The 19,167-nt window shown below is 27.8% G+C and overlaps 1 protein-coding gene across 3 annotated transcripts in view; it reads right to left on the bottom strand.

The window, feature by feature from the left end:
• LOC107437563 (uncharacterized) overlaps positions 1-12,890 on the bottom strand; it is a 62,694-nt gene extending 49,804 nt beyond the window's left edge. Inside the window, exon 1 of one of the 3 annotated variants that reach the window (XM_071178654.1) lies at positions 12,820-12,890. Coding sequence is in view for 2 of the 3 variants with exons in the window: in XM_071178651.1 (XP_071034752.1) it covers positions 3,084-3,131 (48 nt within the window). In the remaining variant the exon portion in view is untranslated. Of the gene's footprint in view, positions 1-330; positions 580-3,083; positions 3,306-12,819 lie in introns of those variants that run through there. The other 2 variants (XM_071178651.1, XM_071178652.1) reach the window with 2 other exon arrangements.
• Positions 12,891-19,167: the final 6,277 nt, after the last annotated feature.

Consider the following 19,167-nt stretch of genomic DNA (forward strand, 5'->3'; position numbering starts at 1 on the left):
ATTTCGGACGAATAATGGAAGAATCGTCTGCCGAAGACAAAACTTAATTCGTTTACATCCATCTTTCTTGTTTTCTGCCCTGGAAAGGGTTTATTCGATTAACAAAATAATAATGAAGATAAACAAATTTGTGAAGGGTCCGATTAAAAGAAAAATCATTTTGTGAAGGGTCCGTTTTTAGTAAAAAAATTTTGTGAAGGGTCCGTTTTTAAGTTAAAATATTTTGTGAAGGGTCCGTTTTTATGAAAAGATATTTTGTGAAGGGTCCGTTAACGGACCCAAATTTCTTCTAAACAGACCCCTGGTTCAGAATATTTTAATAAAACTAACCAGCATTTGCTTTACATGGAGAGGTATACCACAAAAACCAAGGTCAGCCCGACGGCAAGGGGATTTTGTCTCATGATCCGTCGAGCAAAGACGATATTTTACGTCACACTGTGGTCGGTAGGAGAAGGAAGCAGAATTCGTACCAACCAGCCACCACTGGGATTCGAACCTGAATCATCTCATTGAGAGGCAAATCTATCCACTTAGCCTCCTTAGTCACAGCGGCTCTGAGTTCGCATTTTTTCACTGATGACCTAAATAATTAGTATCAATAATTATATAGAGAAGCAAATTATTAAGAGCTTCGAGGTTTACTGTCAGTACCAAATTTACAAAGATGAGAAGAAGAAAAAAATTAGGAAAATATTAAAGCGTAAATTTTTTGTAAAGAACTTAACGAATTCTAAAAAGTCTAAAATAAAATAATTTTTTAAAAATATATAAAAGCACGAAATAAAATATTGTAAGCAACTCGAGTTGTTACAGTCTCAGTTAATTTTGTCAGACATTGTGGTTCAGATATGTTATAGAAAATAAACATATCTGAAAAAGACTACATCAAATTAAGTTTTATAAGAAGTTTGTCTTAAAATGCATTGTAAAAATCTTTCATAAAATTTAAAAAAAAAAAAATCAGATGAAGGCGGTTTTTGTATAAAAATAACAGCATCTAATAAACCGACTTTTTATCAGCCTATGTTAAAAAAATTTTATAGAAAATTCTTGCAACACATATTTTAAGATATACCTTATAGAAAATAAACACATCTGAAAAAGACTACTACATCAAATTGAGATTTAAGTTACACCCAATATTTTATTTCTTACTTCTTCTTCCGGAAACACAGAAAAGAAGATTTGTTTTAAATATTTTATTTCCCACAAATCTAGCCAGTTTCATTGTTAACTACAATCGCCAAGATGCCAAATAGATTTTAAACGTGAAAACGTAAAAAAAACGTGTAGATGTTTGCCCGGGGTGGCTACAAGTTGGTTCCTTTCTTTGATGTTTCTTTTTTTTTAAGTTTCTCGTGGGGGGGGGGCGCTGCCCTGAAGTTGCCAAGATTTGGCAATTATTCTGCCACTGATCAAAATAAGGAAATCTCCCATTATTGTTTTTACTTGAACCCAATTGTAGTAATTTGTGATATGTCAATAACTTTCTTTTTCGTCCCTGACATAATCACTAATCGGGAACAATTTTTTACTTTAACAGATTATATAATTCAATATTAAGAGCTGTCACTAGAGAACACCCTGCACAATGATATAAATGACTTTGCAGCTTACTTATAATATTTTCTCCCTTTTATTGACTTGCAAATTCCCCGCCCCCTCCCTCAAGTAAGCTTTAAAGCAAATAAAATTATGGTTAATAAATTTATTATTTTTGTTGATTGTTAGAAAAGATTAATTTATAAAATTTTCATAAAGAATGAAAATTAATTTTGTAGATTGTTCTCAAGATTATATTAACAAATACAGAAGATTATAACATGATTTATGCAACAAACCTAATATAATAATTTTAGTTCTGGTATCTGAAGTTCCTAACATTTTCAAAGTAAAGAAAAAAACTACAACTAAATATATTTTAACTGTGTATTAGTCTTATTTTAAAACTCCACTAGTAAGATACTTTTTAACCAATACTGATATCAATTCTGAAATTTTTAACAATAATATTTTACAAAATATGAATACATAGAATTGTTAAATAAAAATTCCTGAAGAAAAAACTTTTTTCTAGAACTTATGAGATGACGTTCAGGGTTTTTAATAAAGAAGCAATAAATAAAATAAAAAGGAATAAAAATAAACAACTGGAAAACAAAATTTAAATTTTTTGACATGAATTTTAGAGTTTATTGTACATATTCTTTTAACAATTAATGTTATTTATGCTATTTCATTTGTATATTCTTAGGACTACAAATTTCAATACAAAAAAAAAAAAAAATATATAAATAAAACAAACTATTATTTTACAACAATTATGCATAAAAAATTATTACTAAACCATCTAATGTTTTCATTTTCTCTTTTATTTAGAAAATAAAATATAAAAATTATGCTTTGGCGAATATCATCCGGTTGTTGAGCTATATTATTCTTTTGGGATGATCATTTATTTATATTTCAGGTAATTGAAATATTAGATAATTGAAATTTTAGTTTATATTTGGGATAACTTTAAATTTGTGTTTATATGTAGGATCCCTTAAAATTAAAGTTTTAAGAACCACAATATAAAGATCAAGCTATGAAAACAACCCAACAAACCTTATCAACAAATATTTAAATAATATTAAACACTTACATAATATGAAATATTTGCAACGTGCACACAGAGTTAAGAAAATCAATTATGTATTAATTTATTTTTCAAAATGCCAAATAGTAGTAAAAATTAAATATATATATACTTTAGAATAAAATTTTCTATTCAATTTGTAGAAGAAAAGGGGTGGATATTTTAGAATACACCATTTTTGTTTAGATTATTAACCAGACGTTTTTTAAATTTTTCCGGTTTAATGCGAATTCTAAATATTCTAATTTATAAAAACTATTAATGGTGATTTGCATACATAAAAATAAGTCTTAGCGCAGCTTTTAACCTTTATAATAAAATCGATGCATGTGTTAACTTCAAGAATCCTTAAATTTTTGAAGAAAATATTTCTCTAACGAAATTTAGCACTAAAGCAAAACGAGCATTCAAAATAAACGTTAACATGAGAAGCACTTACTTTCATTGATATACCAGCCCAGGGTCTGATAAATCGAATGATCTTCATTTTAAGATCTTGAGCATCATTAAAGGATCTTTTGATTTATCAAATACGGATGGAATATTGAACGCATATCTTCCTGTTCTTTTCTCAAATGCCTAACGCTGTTTAAATCAATCTTTTTTATTTCTTTCTCTCCACAGCAGATGCCAGGTGCAAATGGCATTGAAGGGTTATGTGCTGCCATCTAGTGTATATTTTAAACTTAAATACCAGAACAGAAGCGTAAGGTAAATATTATTTTAAAATAAATTCTTTCTTTTTTTTTTTTTTTTTTTTTTTTTTTTTTTTTTTTTTTTTTGTTTATTAATTAATTTTTTTTTATCGAATGTATCTTATTCTTTAAATTTGCTTCCTTACTTCTTAAATTAATCCTGGGAACATGACAAATTATTTTTTTTTCTTCTTTTTTAGAACGTTTACCAAACCCAAACCGGTTCGCCAACTAACAATAAAAATAAATCTTAGTAAGGGTAAAATTGAAATGAGCTATATAGTTCTATAATTTATTAGTAAAAGCACAGAGCACAACTGCTGTGGACTTTAAGCGGCCTAAATTTTTAATAAACAAAAGAAAATATTATTCTGCGATGAAAACGTCAAAAATAGTTTTTAGTATAATTATTATCATTATTTTTATTCATAAATTAATTTTTGCAGAAATTGCAATTTTTTGATTACTTGTTGCCTTAAAAAAAGGGCCTTTTTAAGTTCAAAGTTTTAACTATTAAAAAAATAAACAAGACCTGAAAAAAAAATTTATTTGATACTTTTCATATTTTAACAGAATATTGGTAGCATTTACATATAAAAGTCTGTGTATAAAGCTTTCGAAAGAAAATCATAGTTATCACTGAAAGTACGGTTTTTAATTGTTGATAATTGAAAGGTTCCTTTCAAACGAATTTCAATTTTTTAAATTTAATTTTTATCTAAATACGTTTTATATAGGCTGTATTTAAATAAATTTAAGCGGTTATGGTAACAGTATAAAGTTGTAATATGCCTAAGGGAAATTTTTTTTCACCAAAAATTTCATTGAAAATTATATCTCAATCATATTTATTCATTTATTAAAAATTTAAAATCAAGTGTTGAGTTAATCAAATGCACTTGAAATTAAACAGAGACACATCAAAGAGTATCTGAAAAATTTTCAAAGAAATAAAGCAATAACTGATGCAACAATAACTTTTTAAAGTTGCGCCAGTATTTAAAAAATCCATAACAAGAAAAAGCAACTTAGTCAACGAGAGCTGCTTATTAATGTTCAGATTTTTACAAATTCAAACTTTTTTTAACTCGATAAAGAAAATTATGATTTGAACTCTATTGGTTGCATATTACTTAGTAAAATGTGAAATTTTTTAATATCTCAAAAACTAAATAATGGGTTTTTAAAGGATTTTTCTCACTCTAAGCGTCCATTGTTCCCTTAAGTAACCAGTATTAAGTAAACAAATAAACAAACAAACAATAATTTTGAAAAAATTAAAAATATAATCAATATATTTTTCTTATATTTTTAATAATTTACTTGATAATTTGTAATTATCATCTTTATAATTTATAATTTCAGTTTCCTCCGTGTAAAATAAACTTTTCACTAAAACAAGGATCTGCAATAAAAATATTAAATAAATAATTTTTTAATAAAAACAAGCTATTGACATTTGTAATTTTCTTCAAACGAAGGTAATAAAACAAAATTTTTATTAAATTTTCATTATCACATAATTTTCTCTTTACATTGAAGCACAATAAATAGGAAAAGAAAAGAAAATCATAAATAAAGTACACTAAAATTAAAAGAAATAAATACCGGTGTAAGAAATTGAGAACAGAGGGAACCAACAATTTGCGCATTTACCAAAAAAAAGCTGAATCCGCACTGTCCGAAAATAAGTCACACGAGGAAATATTTCAGTGTAAAAACTAGTCTTAAAATAGAAATTTACGATTCAATTTTAAACCGTTATAATGAAGATGAAGTGAGAATGCGATAGAAACGTATGAAGTTTATGTTCCACGTGTATTGACGTAATTTTGATAATGTTATAAACAAAAACACGAACTTTGTCCATGTGTTCATAAAAGCAAGGGTATTTTTTTCAAATTCACTAGCTTCTGCGTAGAAATAAAAAAATATAAAAAAACGATACAACTTTCGAAGTAGCATAGTGAGTTTAAAAATTACAAAATTAGCTTGTTTTTATAGGTTTTATTTTATTTACTGATTTTATAGACTTGAAAAATTAAATTTTATATCCATGTATCGAGAGCAGTATGAAAATGTTTTCGCTTAAGAAAATACTAATATTATTTAATTTTAGATGTTTACTGAATTTCTGTTCACTTCTCTTGTTATTTTCCAGAATACAAAGATCATATTGGATTCAGTATGGAAACTATAATAAACTCTATTATTAGAATTTTTATTTTTTTAATTTTTTATTTGTTTAACAATGAAATATAAAAACTTCTGTTAAAATTTATTTCAACTAGTTATAACTACATAAATAATAATTTTCTTTGTAAATGTAAGATGAAAATGTAATGCAATGTAAATTTTGCACTTTATTATTAAAAGAAAATTAGGGTTATTCAATCCACTGGTTATTCATTTTTATTCGGTAATATTAATTTATCAGCATCTAATCTTTCTCTCTATCTCTCTTTTAATTTTATTACTTTCCATAGAAGTTAAGAAATTATCATTTGACAATAGATAAATAATCATTATTTAAAACAAAAAAAAGTTTTAAAGGAACTCGAATAAAAACGAAGCATTTTTATTATGTGAATACAATCTAATCCAATTTTATTATGTAATATTCATTTACTAAAGCTTTTGAATTCTCTTCGCACAAATTGGACTCTGGTGCCAATTTATATACTTTTTTCTGACGCTTTAAGTACAAGCAAATATATATGTAAACTAATNNNNTATATATCCAAACACAACCTTATATTAATCATAAAAAACAGTCTAATAGTTACGCTAAAAGGAAATCTGTTAATTTATCAGAATTATATTTTTACTAAAATATAAAATCTAGGAAAAGTAGTAATTTTTTTCTTCTCATTTATATTCAAAAATGTATCGATAATGAATAACGGTTTTCCTTAGAGCTAAATAACTGCGAATTTAAAAAACAATTGTTTGGAAGTGAGCCGTGTTTGGAAAATTTTACCCTTAACTCAAAAAAAGACGTTAGCATTTCATGCTGTATTTCACAACCATAATTTATTAAAATGCTAAATGAAGTGTTTTTCACTCATTTTTACCTAAAGTAATATAAAATAATGAAAAAGGTAAGAAAAAGTGTTTAGTAAAAATTCTGCGTCAAAGGTTTAAGAGATTGAATTCATTTAAATTTTTTCCAACTTTATTTCAAAACTTATCCTTACATAAAAAATCATGTTTGTGAGTATAATTCTTTAATTTTCCTTGAACGTACAGAAAATTATTATCTGGACTGTATTGTGGTTAACAGAAGCAATTTTAGATATGATTATAGGGTTATTATAAACAGATAAAATGAAGTATTAATTTCCCTTTTGTAAGCTTGCTGCTTGAACATCTTTACTTGCATAGATAAACTCCTACTCTTTTATAATTACATTTATTATCTTTTATTCTGAGATGTAAAAGGGAAAAAAAACGGTCGTTATTTAAACCTTTAAACTGTTTATAATGTTAGAAAAAAATAAGAAGAAAACAAAACAGAACTATTTAATGCACATCTAAAAAACATTTCGAATCTACATAAAAATTATAAAGGAAAGAGAACTTCAGTTTTCTCACGAAGTAAATCTCCCGCTGCTGAAATAATAATTGAAGTGCTCGGGGCATTATAATGATAAACCACATTTTTAAATTGTTCTAGAGAGCGTTTTTGGTGAAAAATATCTTAATTTCAATATAGGCTACATATACAGCAAAGCATTTTAGGAGTATTGTGCTGTTGTTGTGTAAATGTAGGTAAAATATCTATCCGGAAACAATACTAAGATAAAAGGAAGAACCGATTTTTTATTTGACATTGTAAATGATATAAAATTTCCTCACTATAAAATAAGTATGACTATCACTTTATTACCCAAATCTCTACCAATTATTTTATTACGTATTCACACACAATGTTCCAATTCACTTTACGTAATCACCTCCAAACCATAGTTTGAATCATTTTGTATGGAAAAACTATCATAAATATCATACTCTTTCTGTATTTAACCCTTGGCCAACCAAACTACTTTTTTTAAATAAAATGGAAATTTTAAATGAGAACAAAGAAGCTTTTTTAAGGGAATCTCACCCACTAATGGAATTCGAAGATTTTTTTGTATGTTATGCACTAGATTTTATATCTATGCCGATGAACATATAAACAATTTCTCTAAAAGAGCCTTTAGTAAAATTATAGCGTTTTAAATGTTTGCGCTGTTTGGCGAGGAATTTTAACTAATGCTTGTATGCCGCTTTTCTTGCATTTTATTTCATTTTAATTTATTTATTTCATACTTTTTATTTTCGTGGGTTATTTCACGTATTGAAAATCGAAATACGCCTTAAAAAACTAGTCAATTATTATGTTTTAATTCAAGCTTTATACTTAAAATTTAAGAAAAAAAAAAAAGAAAAACATGGTGCATTCTCAAAACATCCTTGAATTTTTTTCCTCTGCAACTCAATCCAACCAAACTACGCGAGAGCAATAACAATTCCCTTGTAAACAACTAAATGTGAAAAAGGTAGATTTTTTTATAATTTTTTTTTTATATCCTAAACAGTATAAAAGTTATATAAACGATTGACTGACGAACACTTGTAAATAATAATTTGAATAAGGTAGATTTTTTTATAATTTTTTTTTTATATCCTAAACAGTATAAAAGTTATATAAACGATTGACTGACGAACACTTGTAAATAATAATTTGAATAAGGTAGATTTTTTTATAATTTTTTTTTTATATCCTAAACAGTATAAAAGTTATATAAACGATTGACTGACGAACACTTGTAAATAATAATTTGAATAAGGTAGATTTTTTTATAATTTTTTTTTTATATCCTAANTATATATATATATCCAAACACAACCTAGATAATTTTATTTTTAAATGGAACTTTAAAGCAAAGTTGTCGTATACGAGCCGTAACCGTACTGTCTGTAACCGTACTGCCTGTCACAAAAGCTTATGTTTCTATGAAAACAGTATTCCCTACAATTACATAAGAAAATTTTATATGTATTTTTAGATTTCGTAATAGTTACGGCTTTTTTAGAAAAGCCACCGTGATTAAACGTTTAAAAAATTGCATTGTATACTTCAATTAAAATTTATACATTTCCTATAATTTCGCATGAAAACTTTATACGTACTTCGTAACTGTTATGATCCTTAATTAATGGTTTCAGTAATAGTATTCTTTTATGTTAATTAAAATTGGAAGCTAATTGTTTCGCAACTTTTTTCATGAAAGCAGTTTTAAAAATATTTGTTTTTACATAAAACAGAAAACGAGAATCAAGTATATACTTATCATGTGACAAAAATAAAAAAGAATTTCAAAAATTTCCTTTCATAAAAAAGGTAGAAAGAATATTACTGATTTCATAAGCTATGGCAGTACAAACTTTGCACTAAAACAAATTAAACGGTTACCAGAAGATTTAAACACGGCAGTTTAACATATTTTAACAAGTTTGAATTCATAAAAATATTCCTATCGAAAATTAGCGATGGAAAATGCTGTTCTAGTAGGAATATGAAGCAGATTCGTACAGATTTTCGTGACTGAAAGTTACTTATAACCAGCAGAACTTAACGAATGCATTTTCGTGTTCAACCCGTATGAAAGGTTGCAGACCCTTAATTTAAACAACCCTCAATTGCTTTTGGTAAATGTTTGTCTGGTTGAAATACATTTTTTATGCGTGGCTATACTATAGAAGAAAGTAATTAATGTTGCTTTTGTTTCTTATGACTATTTTTTTAATTTTAAAGTAATTTTTTAACTTTCTAAATCCGCAGTTTTTTTTCCTTCAGGATCATACTGAAAATATCAAGACTGTTGGAATCACCTTGTATTAGTTAAAATAACACCTTATTTACAATGAAGGGTTCGTAATTATCCTAATATTCCTGATAAAAATTATTTTATCCTCTTATTATTATTTATAATTATTTTACCCTTCTTGCTTTTTAGCTTTTCGTACTGATATTCCTGATTTTTGCGTGTGTTCGGAAAATCCAATTTTCTAAGATTTAAATTTTTGATCCAATACCGTTTCGTTTTAATATATAACGCTAGCAGAAATCGCAAAATTCGATAATACCAATTTAGGGATCGTCTACTAATTACATACGACATAGTGCAGTTATGTAGCCTTACCCACAGAATTCATTATTTCAACCTCTTTGAGAATTAAATTATTTTATAATAAGCAAACTCGATTAAGAATTTTACATTATCAAATTTCTATGATGATGATTTCAAGGTTGATGCGCTTTTTTATTATTTTCGGTAAATACAGTTATAAATCTTGTTAGATGAAGATTTGTAATTTAACAATTATCGGTGCTTCTCTTTCGTGTGATTTTAAAAATAATCGATTCCAATCAACGATATAGCAATATCGTGGAATTTTTAAATGATCAATTTAGAGATCGCTGATTTTTTAATGTTTTACTGCGAACGTAGTTCTGCAAAGCGAATTAAAATAGGATTCTCTAATTCAGATCGAAATTTAATACTGTGACTCATTACTTATGTGGGGACACCGAAAAAGTAACGAAAAGTAACACTTTTGTCAAAAAATAAAATAAAAATCGGAACATATATATGACTGAAACAAAAAAGTAAATAGATAAAAGTAACTTGCCATCATATATTTTCACAATTTGGTAAAAATGTTCCGTTTATTTTTCAACTAAGTTTTTCATCCAGTACAACTGGGATTATAATGTTGCTTTCACTCGGAGTTAAAGGACGATTCTCACTGTTGAAATTAACTTGAAATTAATTAATATAACCGGGAAAAAAATAATTTATAAATATATATATATCTGTACTTCAAATCTCTATTTAGCAAATGTGGATGTATGAAAATTATATTATTCAAATTCGTAACAAAAACTGCATCAAATTTTAATGAGGTTTTATGAGTATGAAAACATAAATGTTTCACCTACGTGGAATCGCGCTAAATGTAACTAACGAGAAGAAAAGAAGTGGAATAAATGGAATTTAGCTGCTTAGAATTTGCCTGTTATAAAATCTTTAATATGTGCGCACGGCGCCTTTCTGGAAAGAGCAAAAATATTTTGGAACAAGACAGGATATAATACTTGATTTTAGATCTCACACTTTACCATAGGAAAAACGTAAAATTTTTAAAACTTGATCAATAGAAGGTACTTACGCTATATGCGTAAGTACCTTGTATTAAACAGAAATTTCCAAAAAAAAATTTTACATTTTTTTTTGTAAATATAGACTGTTTTATAAATAGGATACCAGCCCATAGAACTACCACAAGTTATAAAGGTTGGCTTACCTTACAAACAAATATCTTTAAGAATTGAAAACTTATACTAGTAATAAAACGAAAAATAGTCTTTACATAGTCTAAAATTGCACAATTTGCAATTTGTAATATGCCTTTTTTTTCTCTTTTTTTACAAGATTTTTATTGAGATCTCAGTGTTTCATTAGCACATGCCATCTCGGTGTTTTATTGCTCAGAATTTAGAAGACAAAGTTCTTTATTATTCTACAATACACCTCTTTGCCTAAAATAGTTTCTTGGAATTGGTTCACCAAGGTAACTTATTATTACTGACGTTCGAAATGCAAACCATTTTTGCTAAAATAGCGCACCATTTTTTCGTCAATTGTTAGATTTTCTGAAAAACATTCCAAATTGTTGCATTGCATTATTCAGTTTTTCAAAAAGTGGACAAATTTTATTATAAAGATCTTCTTTGAGCGAATTGTTTTTAAAATGTATGCATTTTTTATGTTGATTTTTAATATTTTTTTTAATTTTTCACCTTGCTTAGGTTAACACCTATTCCTATAATAGGTTGTAACACAGGGACCACGGGGGGCAGAGGGGGCTTTAGCCCACTCACGTTTTATAAATGAAGGGATATAGCCCCTTTTAAGAATAAAATATTTCACTCAATATTTGTGTAATTAAGTTTATAGTAGAAAATTAATAATTTTTTCTGTCAAACGGAATTCTAAAAAAAAATTGGAATAGAGACTTTTGGAACTGGAATAGAGAAAAAATTGGACTAGAGCTTTAGCATTTCCTTGGTGAAAACTGTTACCAAATCATTCCTTTCTCATCTTCCAGCGGAGGAAATATACGTCCCTATTGCTGACCGATGGGGAAAGTCTTGGTTTCAAATGTCCCAATGTACACTGACCATAGGTTTTAACATCTATTCCTATACATAGTGTGTAACATTGTAACGATATTACAACCTATGTAACATTGTTAACGCAAAAAAGTTACATACAATTTTATTAAAAAAAGGGAAGGGAGTTTTTCATTTTTCTTTTTTTAATTAATCAAATGTTAGAGGAATTGATTAATTTGAAATTTTCATATGAAATCATTAAGACTGTCTTATTTAATCCATAAGCCTGTCAAAATAATGCATTTAAGTCCCAAGTAATCAGCTTATTCATGCTACTTTACTTTTTATCCTAAAGGTTTTTTCAACTTTTTAAGTTTCACTTTTTATCCTAAACATCAACAAGGTAAACTGAAAAATAAGCGCAACTTAAAATCACATATTCGAATATCATCAGAATCATCTTTATCGTGTGAAGCTGGAATAACACTTACAGTTAGAGTTAATGTCATCAATTTATCATCATCATAAATTATGTCATGGCATAGATTAACCCTTTCGCGCTGACTGTCACAAATACATGACAGCATAAAACTGTATCAATCAGGGTAAAAAGATAAAACTGGTAATCCAAGTATTTCTTTAGCAGTTTATTTGTGGGCGGAGTTATAATTGTTTGATTTATTTAATTCACCATTACTTTGTTCAAAATAAAACTATTTAGTTATACTTTGAATTAACATTGATTATATATATGATTAAACTAACAATAATTAAAGTAAAAGCAAAATAAGTCTGTCAAATTAGCAACGACTACATTTAAGTTACCGTTTTTTATTTAATTACAACTTGATTCTGATTTTGTACGAATGCTTTTCCGAAGCACCCGTCCCCAAGGGGTTAAGGATACCATGTCATTGCTAGATAGCAATGCATAAACATCACGCTATCTATTCTGTTTAAGATTATAGTTTACTTATTAAATCTTAATAAATAAATAAATAAAAAGAATTCTTGTAGAAAAGCCCCGAATGAGCATAAAAACGAGAAAACACTCTTCAAACATAAATGTTTCATATTTAGAAACTTAATTAAACCTCCAGTTTTTGTTATAAAGTAATATCTAATGTACAAAAAGTTATATAAGTAAATGTTTGTTAAATAACTTATTTTTTAAAGTTTTTTTTGTGTCACTTTAATTGCAAGACCTTGTTTACATTTAATGAAGTATGTTTCTTATTTCTTCCTTTGCTTTAATTCTCATATTCTTATTCATTAAAATGAAAATGATTAAATAATGAAATTAATAATCCTACCTTTACCGGCCCTTCAGAAGAAAGGTTGGAAATTTCTATCCAATATTAAGACACGAGTAAAAAGATAACATAAAGCAGTGGGCGAAGCTAGATTTATCTTATCAGTTAGAGAAGTACGAAGAACAATTATTGATTTATTTTATTACAGAATTCTTATTATACAAATGTTCAATTTAACATATTTCAGGAGACTTGGAAAAATTTATTGATGAAATAAAATATATTTTGACTTGACACAGATAAAATAACTAAAAATTGCTTGAAGTTTTCGTAGATATGGAAGGTTGCTAACATACCAACCGTTGCCGTTGACATTTTTTTCCTTCTTTATTAGCATTTTTTTTTTTTCTAATGGATACATGTCATGCATTAAGTTTTTATTCTGTTCAAAGTTTACGAACGCAAAGACTAAGAAAAATAAAAACAGACAGAATTATTTAATTTAAAAGAAGGTTTTTTAATTGTAAGAAGTGAAATCTCACACAGTTTGATAAAAGGTTGATTTTTCTTAAAATGTATTTGCAAAAGAACTCAAGTATTGAAAGGAATATATTATGATTGTTTTAATTGAAACTTTGTACTTGTTTCAATTAATATTGTAAATATTTATATTTGAATATGAAGTTTTTTACACACACAGTACTTTTTTAAAGTTGATAGCAGAAATAAATATCTGCTCGGTGTAAACAAATATGAATTACCTCTTGTTTCATATAGATGTTTTTCATATTATCGACAATTTTTTGTGACAACTGAGCAAGAAGGTGTTGAATAAAAAAACCTTTCCAAAACCAGAATATTTTATACTTAATTAAATAATATTCTCGTGTACTTAATGTTGGGATATCTGTATCTGAGGCATGTTTGTATACAGGATCTCTGGCAGGTCCTGTTGACATATCTGTTTACAGTGCATCTTACCAGGATCCATGTCAGAAACACAGGAACGGTCCGAGAGCTTTCTATAAACCACGTCGGCACATGTCAATTTGTTCCTTCTTTCGTTAAATTAATTTTAATTCTTGATTTGAAGAATTAAGAATAAACATCCCTAATTTTTAAAGTTGCACATATTTTTGTTGAGCCCTGAAACTGTTATTAAAAAAAAAGTGTTATAGCACGGCAATATTTGTTTAATTCGAGAAATATTTGTTTAAATTTTGTTATAGGCTTAACATATTAAATTAAACGTAATATAAGATGTCAGTAAACCATTATTGTCAAGAGTGCAAAATAAAATATTGAGCACAATAATAACTTTGGACTTTTGATCCAAGGATTAAATTTTCACGCACTACATCTTATAATACACTCAAATTAGGAAACAAATTATCAAGCTTTGAAACTTTGGGAAAATACATATGTGGGGTCTAACAATGGTAAACAAAGAGTTCCGACCTCCTGATGGGGCGCTTACCCCTCTTTCTACAAATAAATTATAATTTCTTGGTACTTTATAAATACAATTTTAATATATATTATTATTTTGCTTTCAAGCATTTAATCACTGTAAACTGACTCATACAAAACCTAGCACTGAAGAAAAATTGTTCATATTCTGTAAGGAGGACATTGTCCCTTATCTATTCCTAAAACCGTAATTTTAGGTACCATCTAAGAGCAATTTTTCGAACATTCCTTTTTGTATTTTCAAGTAATTAATAAAGGAATATAGCTTGTCTAGATCCTATGGAGAAAAAAAATCTAATATTTTTTAAGTATAACATTACCCCTCAACACTAAATCATAAGTTTTAAATACCTTTAAACTAACCATTTTTAGCATTTTCTAAATTTTTTTTATATTTTTGAGCAATTAAATGTTCGAATAAAAAATATATGTATCCTAGTAATTAGTAAAAAATATTTCATACTATCTAATGATGATATTAAAGAAAAATATAAATATTTCGTACTGCCCAAATAAAAATTTACGCTTATTTATTTATTTAATTTTGCAGTTTTTACGCAATTAAAAGATGTAATTTAGTAAAACCCCTAAAACTATAAATTCTATGCTGTTTCCACATAAAATTTTTATGCAGATTTTTATTCAAAATTTTAAGCATTTAATAGTTTAACTACAATTTAAATATACTTTAGAAATGAAAAAAAAATAGTCACCATTCCCTGAGAATAATATCTCCCTTCCTCTCAAAACCTTAAATTTTAATATTTTCCAAAAAAATTTTTTTTACCCTTATTCTTTTTCAATTTTTAAGGAAATAAATCTTGGAATTTTAACTTATATGGATCCTAACGGTAAAAAAAAGAAGAAGAAAATAGTTCCCAGTTCCGAGGATTCTTTAATAATTTTAGGTTTCTTCCAAATAAAATTTGTATGTATATTCTTATTTTAATTTTTCAGAATTTAAAGTTAGAATATAGCTTATCTGGATTCTAGGGAAGGAAAATTCTATTTGCAGGCTGGGTTTAACTTTTTTTTTTTTTTTTTTTTTTTTTTTTTTTTTTTTTTTGCTACTGAGAAACATATAAACTAAATTCGAACATTTTTGGGACGCACCTAAAGTTTATTTTTTTTTAGGGTGGGTGGTGGTGGTTAAAGTCATCCTCAGGGAATATGAACTATTTTTTTCATTACTGGGACCCATATGAATTATATTCCAAGATTTAATTGTTTAAAAATAACAAAAAAATGGTAAAAATGTTATTTTTAAGATATTTAAAACTTAAGATTAGGGGGGGGGGAGAATAATGTGAGATTAAAGAAATGTATGAATTTTTTTTAATCTCATATCTAGAATTTAGAAATTATATCCTAACATTTAATTACTTAAAAATTGAAAAAGTGCTTAAAAATATTATTTGTAACATACCCAAAACCTATGATCTTAAGGCGGAAGAGAGGGTAATGTCCTCCTTACGTAAACAATTTTTTAATTTTTTTTTCACTGCTAGAGTCCATATAAGTTGTTTTCTAGTATAAAAGGCCAAAAAAAAATATGCATTGAAATTTTGTCAGCGAAGTACCTAAAAATTATAGTTTTAGATTTTACGGAAGAAACGCACCCTCAGGAAGATAGATCTTTTTTGTTTTCCAACGCATGACTTCGTGTGAGCATTTTCCGAAGTTTTAAAACTTCATAGTCCCACAGTGGACTGATCGTAAGGACACGGTTCCCAGTAGAACACCGAAGTCAAGCGTCACTGACTGTGGTCGGTAAGCTGGTGGACGACCACTTTGATCAGTCAACGCAGGGTCCAAGGCTGATGAGTATCGGTCCTCGTTAAACTCTTGTTCTACCGTAAAGTGCTCGACGACGCGCGCAGGTCGTCGGACTATCGAAGCAGTGGAGCCACTACCTCTGCAGAGGATCAAAACTTGTCTTCGGATCATCCTCAGAGATGTTTCCCAGACCGTCGCCAATAGCCCATTGTGCAGCTCCAGTGCGACGTAAATAAAGTACCTATCTAAAACTTTTTAAATGTTTTCAATTATTCCTCTTTCTTTGCATTTAAAATTGCTTTAAACTGTGTATTTTTAAATGTCAAACTCCCGAATTTCATTTCAACAATAATCAACAGAAAATGACTCAGAATATTATTACGAACGAAATTTGTTATGGATGGTGTTTTCAATGGATGGTGTTTTCAATAGAAATGTAAACAATAACAATCTCGAGCTCGGCACCTACTCTAGTTCCGGTTAAAAAGTTTGCATCTGCTTACTACATGTTATTCTGATAGGCAATGTTTTCAAACGGATAATTTTGTTTTCAATAAAAGAAATAAATTAGATAATTTCTGAGCTCAAATCTGCCATATTTCATAAAATATTAATGTTAATATGTAATTCTGGTGAGTTTGAAGTGAAAATTTGTTTTAGTTTTTTAGAGATATATTGTTAAAAAAGGTGGCATGGTTGCTAGATTTTGAATTACTCGCTTTTTTGGCAGTCTTGATATGGCCTCCTTCCATAAGTTTATTACTGTTTGTTCTTGTTGCAAGCTGTGCAGAATCTTACGTTAGTGTTAACACTTTTAGCATTGTAAACACCAGTATTGTTATCATTGTAAACACAAGTAATAAAATACATTGTTTACAAGAACCTCAAAACACAATGATGCCAAATTGAATGGCTTTAAAATACAACGGAAACAGTAACCCGGAAATTCAGGCGGTACCGAGCTTACAGCGTTCCCTAGTGTAGAAAACACCATCCATATAAACAATAACAATTTCGAGCTCCATACCTGATCTAGTTCCGGTTAGAAAGTTTGCAACTGCTTACTACAGTTTATTCTGCGAGGCAATATTTTCAAACGAATAATTTTGTTTTCAGTAAAAGAAATAAATCGGATAATTTCTGAGCTCAAATCTGCCGTATTTCATTAGATATTAATGCTATTTAGTAATTCCGGTGAGTTTTAAGTGAAATTTTGTTTAAGTTATTTATTGAAATATTGATAAAAAAGGTGACATTGTTGCTAGATTTTGAATAACTCGCCTTTTTGGTAGTCCTGATTTGGCCTCTTTCCATCGATGGAAAGAGTAATAAACAGATCTGTTTATTACTGTTTGTTCTTGTTGCACGCTGTGCACCATCTTACGTTAGTGTTAGCATATTGTTCGAGGAGCAAGATTAAGTTTATAAATTATAATTCTGGTTTAAATTTGAAAGTTGGCATATGTTATTGACATGGTAAGAAGATCGATTCTTTTTTAAAATGTTAGGTTTACATATTTATTATTGATCTAACTCTAACCACATGTTACTAGTACTTAACACTACTATTTTACAAATAATGTTAAAATTATACATCCCTTAAACCTTTGTAAACACAAGTAATAAGTAATCAAACACCACGTTTGCAAAATTCTCAAAACATGTCATCATGTGAGCCAAATGGCTTTAAAATACAAAGGAAACAGTAACCAGGAAGTGTAGGCGGCACAAAGAGCTTGCAGCGCTTCCTAGTGTGAAAAACACCATCCATTGAAGTGCGCAGGGTGAAAGAGTCGTGAGCACATCTCTTTGCACACTAATGTTCATGGGTATTATATTTAATCAGTTATAAATTAGAATGACAGTTAAACAAAGAGATAAGCAGATCAAAGCTTCTACTTCCGAATATTTTATACCAACTTCAACTTTAACTACTTGAATAATAAAAACAAAACAAAATATTTTAAAAATAAGTTTTGAAGAGTTTGCTCCCGAAATAAATTAATTTTCAATTGTATTAAACGTATGACCTATCAGTTTGTTATTTATTTTGAAAGGGATGATTTCCGTATCGTGATCTACGCCAAAATTGGCGCTAAAATTTGGCGAGATCCCTACGAGTGCCTGCGGGGAGTTTTTTGAGGGGGCGTGGCCAAGAACGGCAAAAATGACGTTTTCGCAAATCGTCTGGAGTGGGATGGGCTTCATGATGTAGGAGTTTGAATTACGAAAGAAACAAACCTGATCCTTTCTCCCTTTGTTTGAACTGGAAACTAAACAAATATAAAAACAAAGAGACTTAGTTTTAATTTAGGAAAAGAACAATCTTTTAAATGAGTATATTTAAAGAAAAAGTTTTTTAGTATTTCTTTTATAGTTGCTAATTATTGATTAGCAAAATACGTTTAAAACAAAACCTTTATTCTAACTCATGCAACACTGTTCTGACAAAAAATTATTGTAATTAAACATTAAAGAAGTAATTATAATTTTTTAAATAAATTCTTGTTACATATTACTCTAAATTGGTGAAGTTTTTCTAAAAAAGGAAATAGATTTAAAAAACAAATCTCGAGTTAATTGAACTAATTAAGCACTTAATATTATTAATAAAAACGTAAACTAAGTATTTTCTTTTATAAAAATAAAGTTCAAACTTATTGTAAAATTACTTACCAGCTCTTTCAATGAAATTATCCTTAGATATATAAATAAATCACGGCTGTATTGAAGGAAAAGGAAAGACATAAATAAAAATGTCCGGGGGGGAGGAAGTAGGCATATTCTTGATTTTCAATTATCGGATTACAAATTTATTAAGTTGATTATAAATAATTTATAAAATACTTGGTGAATACAGTTTTTAAAAGCTTAATCTTTTGCTCGGCATTGACTTCATATTAAAAAATAATAACTATGCTTTAATTAAAATGCAGAAGGGTAATTTCTAAAAAATGAAATTAAAATTATTAGTACTGTCGAAGTTATAATTCGAAAATTGAAATAATAAAATTTATTTAAAAATGCCAAACGTTATAGCATAGGGAAAAATTACACGTGAACATGCCTATTCAACATTATAGCAAAACTGAATGACCGCTCTAAATTACCCGCCAATTGTCGAACAAGATGACGGTCGTTCACGTGTCTCCATATGCGTCG

The sequence above is a fragment of the Parasteatoda tepidariorum genome, chromosome 3 (assembly GCF_043381705.1).
Source record: "Parasteatoda tepidariorum isolate YZ-2023 chromosome 3, CAS_Ptep_4.0, whole genome shotgun sequence".
NCBI lineage: Eukaryota > Metazoa > Arthropoda > Arachnida > Araneae > Theridiidae > Parasteatoda > Parasteatoda tepidariorum.